Source organism: Sebastes fasciatus, chromosome 4 (genome assembly GCF_043250625.1).
Source record: "Sebastes fasciatus isolate fSebFas1 chromosome 4, fSebFas1.pri, whole genome shotgun sequence".
Taxonomy (NCBI): domain Eukaryota; kingdom Metazoa; phylum Chordata; class Actinopteri; order Perciformes; family Sebastidae; genus Sebastes; species Sebastes fasciatus.
Window position 1 is genome coordinate 17,753,764 of NC_133798.1, and position 18,883 is coordinate 17,772,646.

General features: G+C 42.5%; 1 protein-coding gene across 1 annotated transcript in view; it reads right to left on the bottom strand.

Annotated features, from left to right (window-relative positions):
* Positions 1-1,045: 1,045 nt before the first annotated feature.
* LOC141765974 (calcium-independent phospholipase A2-gamma-like) overlaps positions 1,046-18,883 on the bottom strand; it is a 37,484-nt gene continuing 19,646 nt past the window's right edge. The window contains exons 9-10 of the mRNA XM_074632361.1: positions 11,395-11,590; positions 1,046-3,669 (exon numbers count right to left, since the gene is read on the bottom strand). Of these exons, the coding sequence (XP_074488462.1) occupies positions 3,392-3,669; positions 11,395-11,590 (474 nt within the window). The 3' untranslated portion in view covers positions 1,046-3,391. The remainder of the gene's footprint in view (positions 3,670-11,394; positions 11,591-18,883) is intronic.

Sequence of the window (18,883 nt, forward strand, 5' to 3'; positions counted from 1 at the left end):
ATCAGCTTTCTCTTTCAGTGTTTCTGTGCTTCTAGGCTTATAACAGACTGATGAACATATAATCATTTTAAAAGACCCTTGATAAATCTCTCTGAATAGAGGCTCTTCATCCAGCAATGAAAGTGTTATTACAGGTACACCTGGCCGTAAATCCAAATATCTGAATGAGACAAATCAGGATCTATTGAAATGTATTTCTTTACTGAGCCAATAATCAAACAGACATCTTCAGCTAACAGGCTTCAGTGTATGATCATACATGTGCACATAGTGTCTTCAACAATTCAGTAAATTTATAAATTTCTCTGATATTTTCCTCTGCAAAGCAAGAGATGCCCTTTAATCACATATTTTCTAGTACTGATATTTAGGATACACCTTTTTTATTCTATATATAAAGTCCACCTTATGCATGCATTGCTCTTGTCATTTTCTCTGAAATACTTTTAGGTAAAACAATATATGTGAGTGGCCTCCATCCTGTATTCTTCCCCCCTCAGACCACAGTTGATGCTGTTTGTTGTGTCCTCTGCCTTCTGTGGCCATCGCTGTGTTTTCATGCATGTAAGCAGTTGGTGGAGAGCTGTGTCAGTGCACGGTGTTTACGCTCGAGGGAAATGCGATCCATCACAGCCGGGGTTGTTACCCAGGTGCCTGAGCAAAGCCTTGCACAGTCATCTCATCTCACCTTCCTCTCTCTTTTATGACAGGCAGCTCAGGGATGGGCCTGCAAATTACCTTCCCCTGAAAAATACACCTCTACTTTTACAACAGAGGGGAAAAAAACACTCCTAGGAACCACTGGTATGTCTAGATACAGTATGTGCCTGCAGTAGTAATTTCACTAATCAGGATTTGCCTCTTGGGGATTGAGCAGCAAAGGTGCAAATCAGCTCAGATCTCTGTTGCAGAAATGAAACACTTGTGAGTACAAACTTAATATCCACGCGTCTCCTCTTCCTCACAAGCTGTGAGTAAAACAGCAGGTTTCCTCAGATCACAATCAGCTAATCTTCATATAATTAGGAGGCAAGATGCAGCGAGGTTCAGTGACGGGTTTTAATTACATTCTCAAACAGTCTTTACACAGGATCAACAGAAGAACAGTGGAATTATATTGATATCTGCGTCTACTTTACCTCAGGTCATCCAGGAGTGACCGACACATTTCTGTATCAGTTATACAGTACTTGACCAGGTTGAGGCATGAATGTCTGCAGTGCAAATTTTTTTTTTTAGCTGTACATGTCATTAAGATAATTTAAAAGCCATGGCAAATCAATTCAGCAGCAATCCTATTTAAACCAGTCCCTCAGCTATGACCTGCATGATTTTTAACAGACGTTATAGTACAGCAGAGCAGCGGCTGACGTGCAGCACTTCAAGGTAGAAAGGTTGAAAGAGACTTTAGAGGAGAGGCATCAAAGGGAAAGAGGGCATGTTGAAGACAGAGCAGAAAATGTGTATAGCCTGTGGGGAATCCATAAAACCAAACAATCAAGCATGGATGATAAAAGCGTCTGAAACAAGTGAGCTTAAAATACTCTGAGGCTAAAATAACATAAAAGTTTCATTCTTTTGACAGCGAGCCTCCATTTATATTTTATATTTATCTGCTATTCATATTAATTAATCATTATAGGTATTTTAGAGTTAAATATTTGGGGTAAATCTTTGCAAAATACACATCTTTGTAATTTTTTTAACTAGATATTTACTGATCTGTGTGCGTAAAATCTTAAATATAACATGCATTTACATACAACATATAATACTGTAATGCTTGAAGTGGGCCCTCATGTACCAATGTTACTATTATCAGTGTACAATTATACAGTTGACCAGTAGCTGCATTGTTAAAAGGTGCACATTTTAGTCATTACATTTGAGAAATGTGACTTGCATTAACTGCTCAAACTGACCTCGATTAAACTTTTTACAAAAATAAGAAGGATTTTTTTTCTGTCAGTACCTGACATTGATGTTTTACAGTTTTACAGATTGCCAGCTTCGCCTAACGAATACTCTATTTCAAGGTCAGATATATACCATCTACACATTTTCTGTGAAAGTGCAAACACAGGTTTGTGAGGATATACAGTACTGGTTGTCGTAACAAATCTTTAAAAAGGAAAGCTTAAAAAGTGCTCACTTGGTAAAACAGTCCGTTACTGACTACTGTAGAAGTTTACAGTATTCTGCTTTTTATTTGCTTTCTTGATGAAAGTTAATGATAGTACCACTCTCATATGTAGCTAGAGCCAGCAGCTGACTAGCTTAGCTTAGCACAAAGTCTGGAAAAGGGAAACCACTGCATCAGCAGATGTTGTTACCTTTGGACTAGGTATGGGTATTTCAAGCAAAAATACTACCCGCTAATCACTGGGAAAAATAAAATAATTCTTCAAAGATCGATCGCTCGCACATTTTCAAAATCTAACTCAAATTATTTCAAACAAATTGTTGAAACGGTGCAAAGACTAACCAAAATGGTTTTGGTTAGTTTTATTTTGTTTCAGTCGAGTTTAAATGAAGTGTGTTTTACGATGCTCCAGCGCTCAAACACGTCTCCCAGCTGAAACTACGGGAGGTGACGCGCCGCACACACACTCGCAGACTATGACAATAAAAACAAGGGAAAATACTTTTTTAAGACAAGACAATAGTCGCATAAACCAATATGTAATATATTTACTGTACTAAATCATAAAATGACCATGATATGTCATCAGAGATTAAGGAAACATGCTGAATTGAAATACTGGCTTCTCCCGACAACAACGCTACAGCCAGCATGATCTCCTTTGAGATAACGGCTCCAATGTTTTGAACTTGGACTGCTGTTACCCATTTTAAACACTGGCTGTCAGTCCTATATATTATTCCTTTAATGACTAATCGAAAATCATAACCCATCCCTACTTTATACAGAGCCAGGCTAGCTGTTTCCCTGTTTTCAGTCTTTATACTTAGCTAAACTAACCGGCCGCTAGCTATCTTCATATTTACCGTACAGAATTACGTGGTATCTTCCCCAAAATGTTGAACTATTCTACGTATACAAGCTGCAATTTGCTAGCAAGCTGACAGTGAATCCCTAACTAGTTCCCAAACCCACATGTCATTTTGACACATCTTCTTTGAATGCAACAGTGCTGAGACGAGTGGTACCAACCACAACGGCAACCTGATGCATTTTCATGCAGGTTGCGACACCAAACTCAAAAAGTAGTGTTTAGCATGTTGGACACATTACTTGTGCGTTTTTTCAATGCTAAAAGGTCAAGAAGTCAACAACTATGACACACCAATAATGGTACCATGACATATTCTAGGCAATTTAGAATAAAGGAAGAGTTTCCATGTGAGGTAACGGTGGCTTGTGTTGGATCTAGAACTTAAAGGACTTATTAAAGGACATGTTATACATGTCGGCCCTGAGCCTGGCCCACTCTGCCATCGTCTGGACGGAGCTTTTCTCTCGGGTGAGGATGCGAGCGGCCTTCTTCAGCTTGTCCTCGTTCCTCTCCAGATAACGGGCGCCCTCGGCCTGCAGCAGGTTGAGCTTCTCGTGCCGGTTCTCGTCCATGGAGATGTCTTCGCTCATGAAGGGGTTGAAGCGGAAATAAGTGCCGGGAGGGAGGAAGGCGTCAAGCATGGCGTGAACCTCTGGAGGGAGGAAGAGAGGTGAGGGTGAGGCCGCACGAAAAAAACAAACACGACATTTTACATACAGACCAAAATCATAAACACACAATTAACTTCCTAATAGCCTCAATATGTACAAACATTTAAATGTTGTGTTAAGAGTGAGAAAGTCAAAACGTGTCTGTCAGCGCTGTGACAGCACTACATGTGTTACAGAGTTGGCTCTCAGGGCTGAGAGTGAAACTGTCTGGCTCGTCCGTCATGGTTGTTTTCAAATGCTACGTCTGAGAGGTTTAAAATCAACAACATGCAAATGCATACAAACAGGCAGCGAGTAGCAATAACAGGGTAAATATGCCTGAAGGTTATAAAAAGGTGACGGAGGTTGTTTCTGTCTGCGTTCCCACAGTAGTTCAGCAGTCCAGACATGAATTCTATCAGAAGGAGCTGCCTCCGAGGCTGTCGAAGCAAAACTCTACAAGGAGTATTTTATTTAAAAGGTTATATGGAGACTTTTATTGACTTTTATTTCTGGTATTTTCATATCCAGTCAAAGTACTGTATCGCATTTTCGAAATGTTATGCACTGAAGCGTAGAAGTAAGATAAGTGTACAAAATCCCTGTGATGAGACAAGCTTGCTTACTGAATAGAAAATATGTGGTTAACTCTTGAGATTAAATATGTTCTTCTATCAATTCAATCTTTTTCTAACATTTACTACAGTCATTGGCAGATATTTGGTGTGCAGCTCCAGGCTTATCAGCAAAACAAGTTTGGTACTATCTGTTAAAAATTCTGATTTTCACTGTCGACAGAAAAGATTACCATATGATTACCATACTTTTTCATATTGAAAATATAATAAAACAGTCTCTCATTCATTGTCTGCAGCTGTACAAAATCCTTACATCACAGATTTGAGTCTTGGATCTTTAATAGTTAGGGAAATAAATCAGTTTACATGGTGACCAAGTGATTCATCACCAAGTGTGAGCTTCTTTTATCTTAAAAGCGTTAACGGTGAAAACTACAGCAATAGTGCTGACAGAGCTAAATAACCTGAGGGGAACTGGAGGGTGGGTGCTACGCTTCCGCAGCGGTGCCATCGGTCGGGACGGCATTATCAGCGGTAACCACCGTATGAGAGCAGTGCAGAGCGGCGGCCATGAGCTAGCCAGTGGGGCACGTTTACATGCATGAACATGCACTAAAAACACTCGTGGCTGGCCCAGCTATGTCAACAAAGCACGGAGAAGCTCGGATTACAACACACACAGATTTATTCTCTGCTCAGGTAGACATTACTCCTTGATATCTTTACAGTAAATAGTTGTTTAGTAGCTATATTAATGCTCTGAATATCGTATAGAGAACATTTAATGAAAGATATCTTAATAAAACAGCATTGCTGGGTACCAAAACCAAAATAATCATACAAAGACTTCAGAATTATTGTACTTCAGGGAAAACTACTGTACATACAAATTCAGACTGCGGTGAAGCCATATTTGAGTGTGCGGCACATATAAATCTGTGCCAAAAGCCTGTACTGCGGTTCACAGTACATCCATGGGTTCACCAAGCTGACTGCCAAAGGGCTTCAACCACAGGCCGGCATTTTATTATGCACGAAACAAGACACTCTTAGGTTAAAAGGTGAAGCATTTTTGCACCATAAGCCATGCAAAACAAAATTTGCTGAAAACCACAAGTTGTGCAACACAGTCACAGAGAGTTTATAAGAGGTTGTGAGTGCACAACTGTGTCATGGGTTCTCAGCAGAGATGTGACTGGATCACTTACGTCAGATCCAGGGTCAGTTTTTCAAAATACATCACTAACATAGTTAAAGTACAGTGAATCATCATCATTCATACTACTTCACTACTGCAGAAAAAAATATGATGTTTCCAATAACTCCTAGTAAATTATAAAAAGGCTAAATTATAAAACAATTATGATAATTATTGTACACCTGACACTGATTTAATGGACATGACCAGCTGCTGTACAATGCTAACAGTGTACAGAACCGAAGACATGTTGTTCATTGGTTGTTTAGGAATAATAACATCCAAGACTAGCCTACTGGAAACTCTACGGAGCAACTACATAAGAGATAAACTTGCATCAGCTATTATTTTCTTCGCGTGTAGGTGGTGACCATAGACTGTATAAAATATGGATGTGGTCTCCGTGACGTCACCCATAGGTTTCTGAAGAGCTGTTGTGAAGCTCAAAGTGGGTGGCTCCGGCCGTCGCCGTCTTGGCAGTGACGACGCTGCTTTACGGCTAATCCAAAAATGGGCAAAGAGGAGGATCGTCGATGGAGTCGATAATATATTTAAATGGGTTAGTTATATAAAAATTCACCCCCCGTACAGTTGTCATGAACGGGGAAATTAGCTATAGAGACCAAAATCATTTTTTGTGCCAGGCTGTAAACATGTATATTTCTGCCTCAAGTGGCCATTCGAAGAACTGCAGTTTTTGGCACTTCCGCGTTGGCTTCATATCTCAGCACTGGAGTTTGCTGCTTGGTCATGACATTAAAATGTCTACATCTGCAGATCTAAACTGTAGCTCCACCTTATGGAGAACCTAATTCGTGGTCTGTTAAACATGCCTGAGTGAGTTTGTGAGTGCGTACAAGGAGCTGTTTACATCTATAACCCCATTAGACCAGCCGTATCTGTCCACACAACAACAAACCGAGCTCTACTGATACACCTAAGACAAAGCGGGCAGCTGGTGAACACTGAGGCTAGAGGGAAGCTTTTGAAAAAAGAGAAAAATATTTGATAAACACTCTTGCTAATCTGCTGTTTCTAAATAACAAAGCCTGCTGGAGAGCTGGGGAGAGCTTAATCCCAAATACAGAAGGAACAAGTGCAGAGAAGCATCTAGGTCACCCACTGCACCACCACAGCAGCAACAGGGAGGGGACCGAGCCAAATTTAGTCACAGCAGAGGTGCCCATGTCCAGAGGTGATAAGGAGACAGAAGAGGTTGCCACTACAGAGGGCCATAATGGGACATATCCAGAACTAAGTCAACCTGCAGTGCAGTATTTTCTACCCTGGTGACATCAAAGTACAATCCCTTCCCTCAGAAATGACACAGAAACAAAGGGAATAATTCATTTAAGTCTTTACATTCTGATTATACGTAGTGTGTATTAATTTAATCTTCATGTGTAGATAAAATAACATTAACATAACTAAATCAGCATTGCAAACAATGCCAAAATAGATGGCATGCGACATTAGTTTGGCTTCTCCCCGTTGGTGAGTGTCATGTTTTGACCAGTGTTCCTCTGTTGATGTAGCTTGTCTGCGTTTGGCACGTGATGTCACGATTTTTGGAACATATTAAGTAGTGTTTCTGCATTTTGGACAAAAACTAGAAAATTTCGCAAGAAATTTTGACCAGTGTGCCTGGTGCTGGGGGGGGGGGGGGGGGGGGGGGGTCTGAGGACCATAGTGAGGTTATAAGAAGGGGGATGATAGGCCCAATAAAGTCCCAAGTCTCGTGACCGGTTTAAACTTTGAATCATTTTTGTACGTTAAAGTATGGCGATTCTGTATGGCCCTAAAGAGTAGTGTTTTTGAGCTCTCTCTTCACATCAATTTGCCATTCATTCCTATGGAGCAAATAAATCACGATTTCGCGCAATTTTTTCGGGAACTGCTACGCCAATCTCTTAGAAAAGTCATAGCACACCATTCCCGATCATTCTGTCACTGGTTGCCTTGGTGATTGGGGGGCCGTGAGGAGTGTTTAGTTTCCTGTTAACATACAGTAAGAGTTGAGGGCTTTTATTTTGAAAAGTAGGTGAATACCTAGTTTCCTGTTATCATAAAATGAGAGTTGGGGGCTTTTAATCACAGGTGTAATTAATAACATTAATTATGGCCCTGATCCATTGAAGCCCTGGTTTAGAGCATGCTGGCTCACTGAAATGGTGTGATACAGTAAATAGTGTGTGTTTGTGTGTGTGTGTGTGTGTGTGTGTGTGTGTGTGTGTTAGTTAGTCAGCCTGCTCTGATTGGCTAATGTGAATCAGCTGTCTAGCAGCAATCTGAAGTTGCCGTGGTGATTGGCCACTGCTGCAGTGGGGCAGTTTATAATAGGAGTTAACCAGAGACGTACATGTCATAAAAGTGCTTCTACGACAGAAACCGTGACTCCTATCGCTTAGATTGTTCATGAGACCAGTTAGGAGTCTCTGATGAACAAATGGTGTGACATTTGGGTCTGTAGTGGCAAAAATGTGACCTCGGCAGCAGTTTAGAAAAGTATTAACTTTTTTCTCTGATCCAAAAAATTATGTGAAATTTAATATGGGCCGCTATGGGAGCCTAGCCTGGAGTTGCTGTCACGTTCAGGCATGTGTCGCCAAATGTGTAAGTCCGACTGATTCCATAGCTACATGACTGCGACCAGCACAAAAATACCTACGTTTTGATGTATTAATTGTGTATGAGGAGTGGACGTTGTGGGCTAAGGAGCAATTTGTTCGGATAATTTTCAAAAGATTTTTAAGCTGTGCTCCACTCTAGCTCTGACATCACGTGCTCTAGCCCTTAACGACCCACGCAATACACACCCATTATAAAATCTGAAACGGTCTGAAAATTTCACAAAACGTAAACTGCGATTTCGTGAAAACCGTGCCAGCTATCAAAAAAATTCCATTTGCCCAAATAAAGTCCCAAAGTCTAGTGACCCGTTTAAACTTTGAATCACGTTTCTACATTAAAGTATGGCGACTCTGAATGGCCCTAAAGACGAGTGTTTTTGAGCTCTCTTCATGTCAATTTGCCATTCATTCCTATGGAGCAAATAAATCGCGCTTTTGCGCGATTTTTTCAGGAGCTGCTGAGATTTCTTTCGATAACAGTGACACCAGCCTTCTCGTACACTGGGACAGCCTTCATGTTGAGAAGCAGGGTGAACACCTTAATGGGATTGTGGACTTGGTCTTTCTTGTACCACAGGTACACCGCGTCCCCTTTGGTCCCCTCGCTCAGGTTAACACTCACTGGCGTGTATTTTTGCTGCTGAAGGGCATGATACTCAGCATCATCAGTGGAGACATTCAGATCACTGAGTGCACGCCCGGGGTCGGTGGTCTGACGGTACCAGATGAAGACATCGGATCCTCCTGCACCCTTGTTAGTATCTTCATCCACACGGATGTAACCATTCTTTAAGTAGTCGGAATCTGCTCCGTAGGAATCAGTGACAGTGACATCACAGATGTAGGTTCTCTTCTCTCTCTTCAACCAGGCGTGGATCCAGTTCCCTCCAGCCTTGCAGTTCAGATCACAGGCCAGTCTTTCCAAGTCATTCCGAAACTTCACGGCTTCACTATCTGCATTTGTAGAGACCTCAATGTCCACTATGGGAGTATAATACTCTCCGGACCCTCTGAAGTACCAAAGGTAGACACAGTCCCCTTTTGCTTCAGCATTGAAATTTTTATCGATCTTTTTGTACCCTGCATCGATCAATCCAGCAGCCATGTCATTGTTGAATGTAACTTGGAGCTTGGTGATTAGTACTGACCCACGTTTGTACTAAATGTAGATGTCCTTTCCCCCTACACCCTTGTTCAGATCAACATCGATTCTCGTGAAGCCTTGGTGTTGGAGCTTTTGCTCATCAGCTTCATCAAGGGACACATCAACTTGTGAGATGTATTTGGCCATAGTGGGTAACTGCATTAACTCTCTGAGACCCACGCGATCCTGACCAACTTTACTGTCTTTCAGACACTGTAGCAGGTTCCGTTATCTTTGGGTTCAATTTTGCCGAGGAAAAAACTGGCATGGTCATTTTCAAAGCGGCCCCTTAACCTCTGACCTCAAGATATGCGACTGAACATGCATTCTATGGGTACCCACGGGTCTCCCCTTTACAGACTTGCCCACTTTATGACAGCTATTTGCAGTTTTGCGCAAAGACCATGCAGTTGTTTTAATGCAGTATAAATGTGTTATTTTTGCCTGTTCTAAAAATGGTGTATTGGAATAATTCCGCATACTGGGGTCCCTAAACAGTTTTAGAATTATATGAATTGGGTATCACTGTAAAGCTGAGTCTCTTGTGGATCCAATGAGCCTAACTGTATTCATGTGTGATGATGTTAGTCCCCATTTTGAAACTTGGCCTCACTGTGTAAAGTGACCTGTGGTGACCTCTAGGATAATCACAGCCTCATGAAACTTTACAGCCACAAACTAGAGACCTGGAGCATTCAGAGCATGGACGGCTTTCCTAGCTAGGTTTACAATAAGGAGGTTTCTGCAGGATTGGCAGGTCATCCAAGATGGGATAAGTATTCTAATAGGCAGCCTTGGCACTCAGGAAAGGAGGCAGTTCAGGGTAATCTGTCTGTAGAATATAGAATAGTTCTTGTTTCTTCACCTGAGGGGCTGTAATCTAGAAATAGGTCAAGGATTTACAGGATAGTTGGAGTAGGTAAGAACCAGTGTGTGTGTTGGTGAGTGTGATTGAAGACAGAGCTCCGGCTTTGGTGAGGAGGAGCTGCACACCTGTCCTTGACCGTCACCTAAACGTGACCTGGTGGAGAAGACGCATTTCCTCTTGCACTGAGGGTGTGTGTGTGTGAGTGTATTCTGATCACTGGCAAGAAGGTCGTACTCTATATCCTATACCGGATTGGCACTCAGTGTGATCTGGTGGACGGGGTACGATCGTCTGTGGACCACTGAAAGGAATAAATGAGTTCTGAAACAATAGTTGCTTAAATAAGTATAGTATTGTGTACGAAACAGCGTGATGGAGTGAGGTGCTAAATAAGCATTGGAATAAGACACTCTTGAGATAAAGGAGTGTCAGGAAGAAATTACTAAATTAGCAATTGGGCAGGTGAGAAGAGGGAGAAAAGAACTACAACTAGAATTAAATTTAGGATTAGATTTCTATGATACAGGCACACTTATAATATACTTACACAATCAGTGCACACACACACACACACACACACACACACACACACACAATCAGTTCACACAAAGACGCCCACACACTTGTTCCCATGAGAAAGAATTATTAAGAAAAACACTCTTCAGATGTTTTCAGAATCATCTTGTAGCGCACGGTTTAGCTATAAAATGAGAAAGTTTGTGACGCCGCTGCCATTTTAAAATCTGGTGAAGGAACGCCACGTTCTGGTCACATGACCGGAGCACAGCCAATAGGAATGCTCTCTCAATGAAACGACCTGTGATTGGTCAAAGTCTCCCATCACGGGCTAGATTTTTTTAAATCCTGAAAACAGAGCCATGAGGACGTGCAGAACTCTAGTTTTTTCTCAGAACAATTGAATTACAATAATCTGAAAGGTTATTATGGAATTTTTGCCCAATGATGCCAAAAATATACTGCCTTCTGACACTTTAAGAGTGTTTTAAACATCCCCTAATCGGCTCAGAATACCATCCTGGACACACCGATTTCTAATCGTAAACATTAACCATGTTCAGCATTTACAACGGGATCTCCTGTTGTATTTAAGTGAAGGCCACAAAACAAAGAGCCAATCAGAGTTCTTTAATTGGAGAAGTGTCATCAGATTCGTCAGGTTGGTTGCTGGGCCCCCCTGACCCCTAGCAATAGGTTACACATTGGTTCATAGTCTGCCCAATGAATCTGTGAAACTCAACTCTAAATTACATAACGCACCGTTAAACATTGTGCGGTGGCGGTCACTCACCCTCAGTGTCTGTGGCGCTGCTGATGATGTTGGTGAGTTTGGTTTTGAGGCTCGTGTAGTTAGTGCCGTTCTTGCCGGGAGTTTCAAAGCGGCCCGTACCGAGCGAGACCACACACTCCAGGGGCGTGTCGGGCCACAAGCACTTACACTCATGAATAGCCAGTGCTGTGGGGTTGTTAATCAGCAGACCTCCATCCTGTGCACAAAAACAGAGGAAGTGCCATGTTAGAGGATTAATTTACACGCTGTGAATGTTTTGTTTTTTTATGCCAATACAAGACCACAGTCAGCGAAACCAATTAATTGGCATTTGAAACCTCGAAACCTTTCATGGATTTTAACAGTCAATAGATGCAATTTTTGAAGAACATCTGACGAAACAAAAAGAACAGATCAATGTGCAGTTGCAGAGCTGCTTGTAAGTCTACAAAGCACAGAGAGCTAAATTGTGGGTTTTTTTCTCCTCTTTCCTCACAGTTTCAGTCACACTGGCTTTGATATCGAACAACCGCCCAGGAGTGCTTTTGCTTTGGATCCATAGTCTACCCAAGGCAATGGGGTGGGGGGGGGGGGTGGCGGGGTAACTGGAGAGGCTGTGGGGATTGTTGAATAGGCATGAGGCCGCGGGGCTGTGGGCTGGCAGCGGGATCAAACACACAGGGGCCAGTCCTCATTAAAGAGGCCAGGCTGGGGGGTGGGAGCCGCAGGGCCCCAAGCGTCGAGGGACACACTAGGGGGAAGAGTGCTTGTTTATGTGACTGTGTGTATGTGCATGTTTGATCGAAAGCGCATGCCTGCTTAGAGTCAATGCATATAATAACGTGGGTACGTGTTTCTGACAGCATATGTCACATGGATCCGCACACATTGGACCTTGGGGACGAGAGGGGAGGGAACACCGCGTCTTTTCAGCACACTTCAGTAGCGTCGCAGCATAACAACAATTCAGTACAAATGTGTGGAAGCACACGTTGTGATGGGGAATGTGAGGGCTGCCTACCAAGGCAAAGGTCCGCTAATCATCCAGGGAGCTGTACTGAGAAATTGTATCATCAATCCAAAGACCTGGAGAGTAGAATTGCAAAAGGAGTTGGCTATTGTAGTTAGACTGGGGGCACTGCATCAAGTAATAGCTCTCATGAATCACTTGTTGTGGCTTTTAATATTGCTGTTCTCTATGAAGACTTGAGAAATTACAGGGAATTCAAAGCAGGCCACTTAGGATAAACCAGCATTAGATAATAGTCAGACAAGACTAAAAGTCTACAGACACACTTGCGTTGCAGATTGACTTAGGCACAGCAGTCATAATGGCAATGCTAACATGCTGATGTTTAGCAGGTAAATGTTTACCATGTTCACCATCTTACATCAACATAAAGTACAGTTGGGGCTGACGGAAATGTCCTTAGTTTTGCAGGAATTTGGTCATAAACCAAAGTACTGGACTAGAGCTGCAACAATTAGTCGATTGACAGAAAATTAAATGGCAACTATTTTGATAATCAATTAAATGTTTTGAGTATTTTTTTTAAGAAAGTATCCTCTACATTCTGTACATGTTCTTGTTTCTTCAGTCTTCTACGATAGTAAACTGAATACATTTTGGTTATGGACGGTTGGTCAGACAAAACAAGACATTTGAATGGGAATTTATGAAGGGCAATTTTCTAACATTTTATAGACAAACAACAAATCGATTAATGAAGAAAACTAGAATTACCGCCTTGCGGTTGTGTGCCTCCGCCAACTGGTCAAGTTGCAGTTTACATCCATGTCTGTCTAAAATGTCATGTGTCAAATGAGATATCGTGTTCTGGAGAATGGGTCGGACAGAAGGACGAACAACCCCAAAATATAATGCCTCCGGCCAAGGCTGTCGTGGAGGCATAATAATTGACAGATTAATCAATAAAGAAAATAACCGTTAGTTGCAGCTCTACGACAGACAGATTAAGATTTTGACCTGATGATGGCACCAGATGAAGGGTGAAGGAATCAAAAGACAAAAGTCATTACAATTCATCCTGAGGGGACATGACTGTCTGTACCAAATTTTGTGGAAAAATCTTTAGTAGATGTTGAAATATGTCACTAAATAAATGAAGACTTGACCTGCTGGTGGCGCTAGATGAAAGGTTAGAGGTCATCTTGTTCCCTCAAGTCATTTCATGGCAATCCATCCAATAGTTGTTGAGACATTTCACTAAAAACCAGAAATGTCAACCTCATTGTGGCGCTAAAGGAAAAATTGGGGGATCAACGAAATTAGGACTCATCCTCTGGGGACCATGAATGTCTGTACAAAATAGTTGATATTTAAGGGCGCTTTCACAAGCCATAGTACGTTTGACTAGTCTGAATCAGAGTGAAATACTTTTGGTTTGTTTTCTATTTAGTTTGGTTCGGTTTCACAATATAAAGATTAAAGCGGACCAAATAAAAAATGAATTTGATGAGGAGTGAATTCATCTTTTTCGTCTTGAGAGCTGCTACTTATATGCAGGGAATCACAGACTTTGATATATTGCTGTCAAAGTGTTTTCACTTTGAGTTGGCACTGATCCATTGTGCGAGCGAATCCCTTCTCTTCCAGTTCATTAGACAACATTGGACTTCTGCAGAAGTCCAGGTCAGTCCTCTCCAACTCATGTTAACCTGTTGTTTACCTGTTTCCAGCTCAACAAATGCCTGAACAGGCAGCCTGCGTTTTGGTTCGCTTCGAATCGGTCTGAGACCACCTCTCACAAGTGGTCTCGGACCGGTTGTTTTGGTTCGTACCAGAGTACGATTACTGCACTCACAACTGCCCAAACGAACTGAAACAGAGTTTGATTCAAACGTATTCAATGCTAGCTTGTGAAAGCCCCCTTAGTCTGGACCAAAGTGGTGAACATTGCTAGCCTGGCTAAAAATTAAAAGGAAATATGAACAAATTACAAATGTCTCCAGTCCCTCTGAGTCACACTGTCTGATAGAGGAACGTTCTATGACTTGAAAGAAGTAATCTGTTATGATAATTAACTGTATGAATCATTATAAACCTTATAGTTAGTTATTAAGATAATTTCCTGTGCGAGACTCAGAGGGCACCCATCTCACTGGCTGAGATGGAAGTCACACAAAGAGGGTTTCACTGTGCCACAAAGCATGGAGGAACTGCTGAGGCAGCCGTTTGTCCAAAGCACGTCATTATGCACCAGTAGGGTATCTGGCAGACCAAGAAATGAATCACAGAAAAAGGAGAGAAAATGCCTGGTTTGGAGTCGCTCCTAATGGCGACTTAGAGGGACTTGCGCTGTGGAGAGCACCAGACGAACCCGGCTGGAAACAAAACAACTAAGCAGTTTTCTTATCACTCACACCACTGAGAGAGGCTCCATTTTCTGAACTCAGTGGCAATTATGGCAACAGTCTGGGTCCAGTCATGGGGTCTTTGTGCTGATAGCTGGGGGCGAGCTTCACAAGCACAGTGGCCGGCCTTGCACACAGAACCACGGTATGTAACATTAGAAGCCAATTGCACAATGCTCCTGTGAGCTGGGAGTTGAATGCTATAACTTGTCTCCATTTCAGTGCACCTGCTCGGGCAATTCAGAGCTGAGCTGAGGCCTTTAACGAAAGTCTGATTGTTTGGCAGCGAAGACGCTTTGTGGTGCCACTGGAAGATTGTAGGTAGGTTTTATTTGTGTGTGGTTTTCAGAACCTTCCTAAGAATCAATAATTTAGAAGATAATTTGCATCCATCATCTCCCTCCACAGCTGTCACGAACAAACAAGCGTGCTTGAGGAAGATGGTGCCAGGCTCAACCTACGCTGAGAACAGTTTGGCAGATGCTGAAGCGGTAGAGTCGGTGCCTCTTTATAGACACTTTTCAGGGAAAAATCCACACTTGGCCCACTGCCACATTCTCACACAAGGGATTCTTAAGGCCAGGGCATATTTGAATGAAGATTTAGAAACAATGATCTGCTTAGGACAAACTGCAAATGAGCTTTGCATACGAAACGGCCAAACTCGAGCTGTCCGTCAAACAGGCAGCGTGACGCAAGGCAAAGGTCACTTCCATTTATGTGGATTTAGAGCTGTAATGCTGCTCAAACTGACAATGGCACGATCTCACTGTGAGAAAACTTGCCATGTATCATTGGATAAATGTCCTCAGGGGGCACACCCCTGTCAGTCGAGACCATCTGACTGAAGTTTAAAGGGATAGTTCGGTTGTTGTGTAGTTGTATGAGGTACTTATCCATAGTCAGTGTATTACATACAGTAGATGGTTTATCCATCTATGCTCTCGCCAAAGCCACCAGACTCCATTGATATAAACATTAACTTTACCTCACAGAACACAGGGGTTGTTGGTCTACCGCTCGTTTAGTTAGTTTGTGCTAATGTGTGACTTTGGTGAATCCAAACTCACCAAATTCACACAATAACACAAACAAACTTACCGATTGAGGCAGCGGTTGACCAACAACCCCTGTGTTCTGCAAGGTAAAATTACTGTTTTTTTTCAATGGAGTCTGGTTGCTTTGGCGAGAGCATAGGTAACAGCTTCAGTTCCCCATCTGAAACATAGGCAGTCTAGCTGTCTCACGGCAAGGTAAAGCAGCGAAAATATTCTAAATATAGCGCACACTTTAAGTAATGTTGATCTTTTTAGGTGAGCCTTTCTTTTAGGTAGCTAAAATACGTTTTGCTGTCAGCCCCGTCCACAGCAGTACATTGTTTTGCTCCTGTGTCGGTACTCCTCTCTGTTTCTCCAAACTGGGGGCTTGCCAACTGTCATCTACTGTAGGTACTACACTGACTATGGATAAGTACCTCATACACCCCCACCCAAACTATTCCTTTAACCTCAGAGTCTGAAAGGAAACAGAATTTTGAAATGACGAATTTGAATTTTGCCTTCCTGAAAGGTTTAATGATTTCCTTTGACAGCCTCTTTGTTGATCCTCCAGAGAGGATCACAGCTCCTCTGGCCTCGCCTTTAACCTTCAGGGTCTACTGGGTGATTCACAAATCAGCTCCTCGTATTCCTGTACCTCGAATAAAGCAGCTTTTCAAACTAATTAGGGCTCTCCACACCTTCGGGAACGTGTTTTTTACTTCTTCTGATGGCCAATTAAGCTGAAATATGGCTTTAAAAAGAAACCGTTCTTGCAGCATATTCTGAAATAAAACTACTGAGATAACATGAGCCGCGATAAATAAACAAAATTAAAAGACACACACGATTCATAGGCCCCTTGCTTTGCTGTTTGAAATTTCTCTGCTGTCATTAACTTTCTGGAGCTTATCTTACATTGTGCCAGTTTAAGCTGTCTTGGAGGGTGATTTGAATAGGAAAGAGGTGCTATCGTCAGGATCAGTAAAAGTCATTTCACGCCCCAGTGTGTGTCAGCTCCCATTAGCTGGGACAGCAAACTTCCTCCTCTTCATTCAGCCCGTGTGCCTCTGTATCTCTCTCTGCCTCTCTAACCTGTGGGAAAGCTTCAATGGCGTCTTGTGCGAGGGTCATTATGAGCGGCCACAACACAGAAGAGAACAGAAATCTAAATGAGGTGAGCTTTTGACGTACACCTGGTGAAGCATTCACATCACAGTGCCAATGAGCAGCTGTAGTCATTAAGATGTCTTCTTTGGCTTCGTTGACAGGCCTGGACCGAGGGGCACTGAGCTCTGTCATGATTTATTATGAGGCTCCCTTCTCTCAAATGATTCATTAGGGAAGCGTTACATAAGTCGCGGACAATAACCAGACTGTTTTCCAGAGCTGGTCATTCAAACGATAAAGAACATAATTAGGCTGCTATAAAAAACTCTCAATACTTTGCACAAATCTTTCAAATCAACGCCATAAAAGCAAGCTTCCTCAGTCGCTCTCTGTGTAATCAGCAAAATAAATCAGCTCATTGAGTAAAAGTAATTGCCTAAATGGCATCCAATCCACATAAAGGCTACCATTGTCGCCAGCGAGGATGAGAGTGACAACATGGTCAGCGTGGTGAGTGCCACTCTTAGGGGTCAAGACAGAGGTCTTCATGCCTTATTGTGCGATTACGCCGACCAGTTCTCCTCTTTGCCGTTTTTGTTTTAGAGGCCCCAAAGGGGTCACATTGAGGTTCAAGCCATCTTCCTGAGCTGTCAATAGAGGAGAGACCCATCTGTGTGAGCGCCAACTTTGCCCAAGGCAGGCGAGGAAATTAAGATTTACCGTTCGCGGTTACCTTTTTCCCACACATTCGGTGAATACATGACCACACATGTACACCCGGTATTGAAACAATGAATCATTCCTGCCGGCTGTGAGCCATTCAGATTAAACTGTGACAATTCCTGCAGTGATATAAATGGGTGCCCTTGCTCATATTTACTCAGTCTAGGTTCCCTTGAGGCTTTACGTACATATTTGACAACTTCATATTAGAAAGCATAATTTCTCTGTCCATCATCTGTTGAGCAATTTAAAGCTAATTTCCCTGCTGCACACAGGAGAGGTGAGTGAACATGCACACTTGCATATCAATATGTTGTAATGCAAGGTTTAAAGCTGGGATTTATTCCAAGGAATCTCATCTGGAGCCACTGCGGTGAGAAGCCTGCGAACACTGTCCAACATTAACTTTTTGACTCAACGGCCAAGGGGACTGGTAGATGAAAAAAAATCTATTGGCCAAGCATATTTTTTACCGGCCAAAATAATAAATTGCCTTATTGTGTCACATATACATTTGTTTCAGTACATTTCATTGAGTTAATAAGGTATTATGTTGAATACAAACTTAATGTTGAGACCAGAGTAAAATTCAAAGCAAAATAATTTCAATATATTGGCGGTTAATCAATTAAATCCTGAATACTTGGCTTTGGCGGTATCTATCTGATCCAATGTGTCTCAACCACGGTTCCTTAAAGCCCCCCTCCAGCCAGTTTTACGGTTAACATTCTTTCTCAAACAGAGAATGGGGGTGTGGATAATAGTCAGACGTATCTCATTACCATGGCAACCAGATTGCATCACTTTTCAACCCAGTTTAGATGAATTTCCTGTTTATCAGCCCACAAATGAGACAAGAATTAGCGCAACACGCCGACTCTCTCTCTCACTCGCTCTCTTCTTTACCATCTCCTCCTGGTGAGGCGGCCGTCTGCTGGCTGCTGCTGCACCGAGAAGCCGCACCTCCGCACGCTGGTCACAGCGCACCTGAGGACGGATAGACATGTTGCTGAGGTCCGCTGTTTGAAATGCAGTTTCCCAGCTCCCAGCACCGACACCGCACCGGGCTGCACTGTGATTCGTTTATTTCTCTAACGGGACTTTTCTCTTGTTTTCATTTCGGGCTGAAAGTTGTGGGCTCCCCGTCGTTCGGACCTGTTAGAGGCCCGCAAACCTACGAAATCGGCTGCTTTCCGTTAATTTATCTCCAGCAGGAGACGGTAAAGAAGAGAATGAGTGAGAGAGACAGTCAGTGTGAAGTGAGC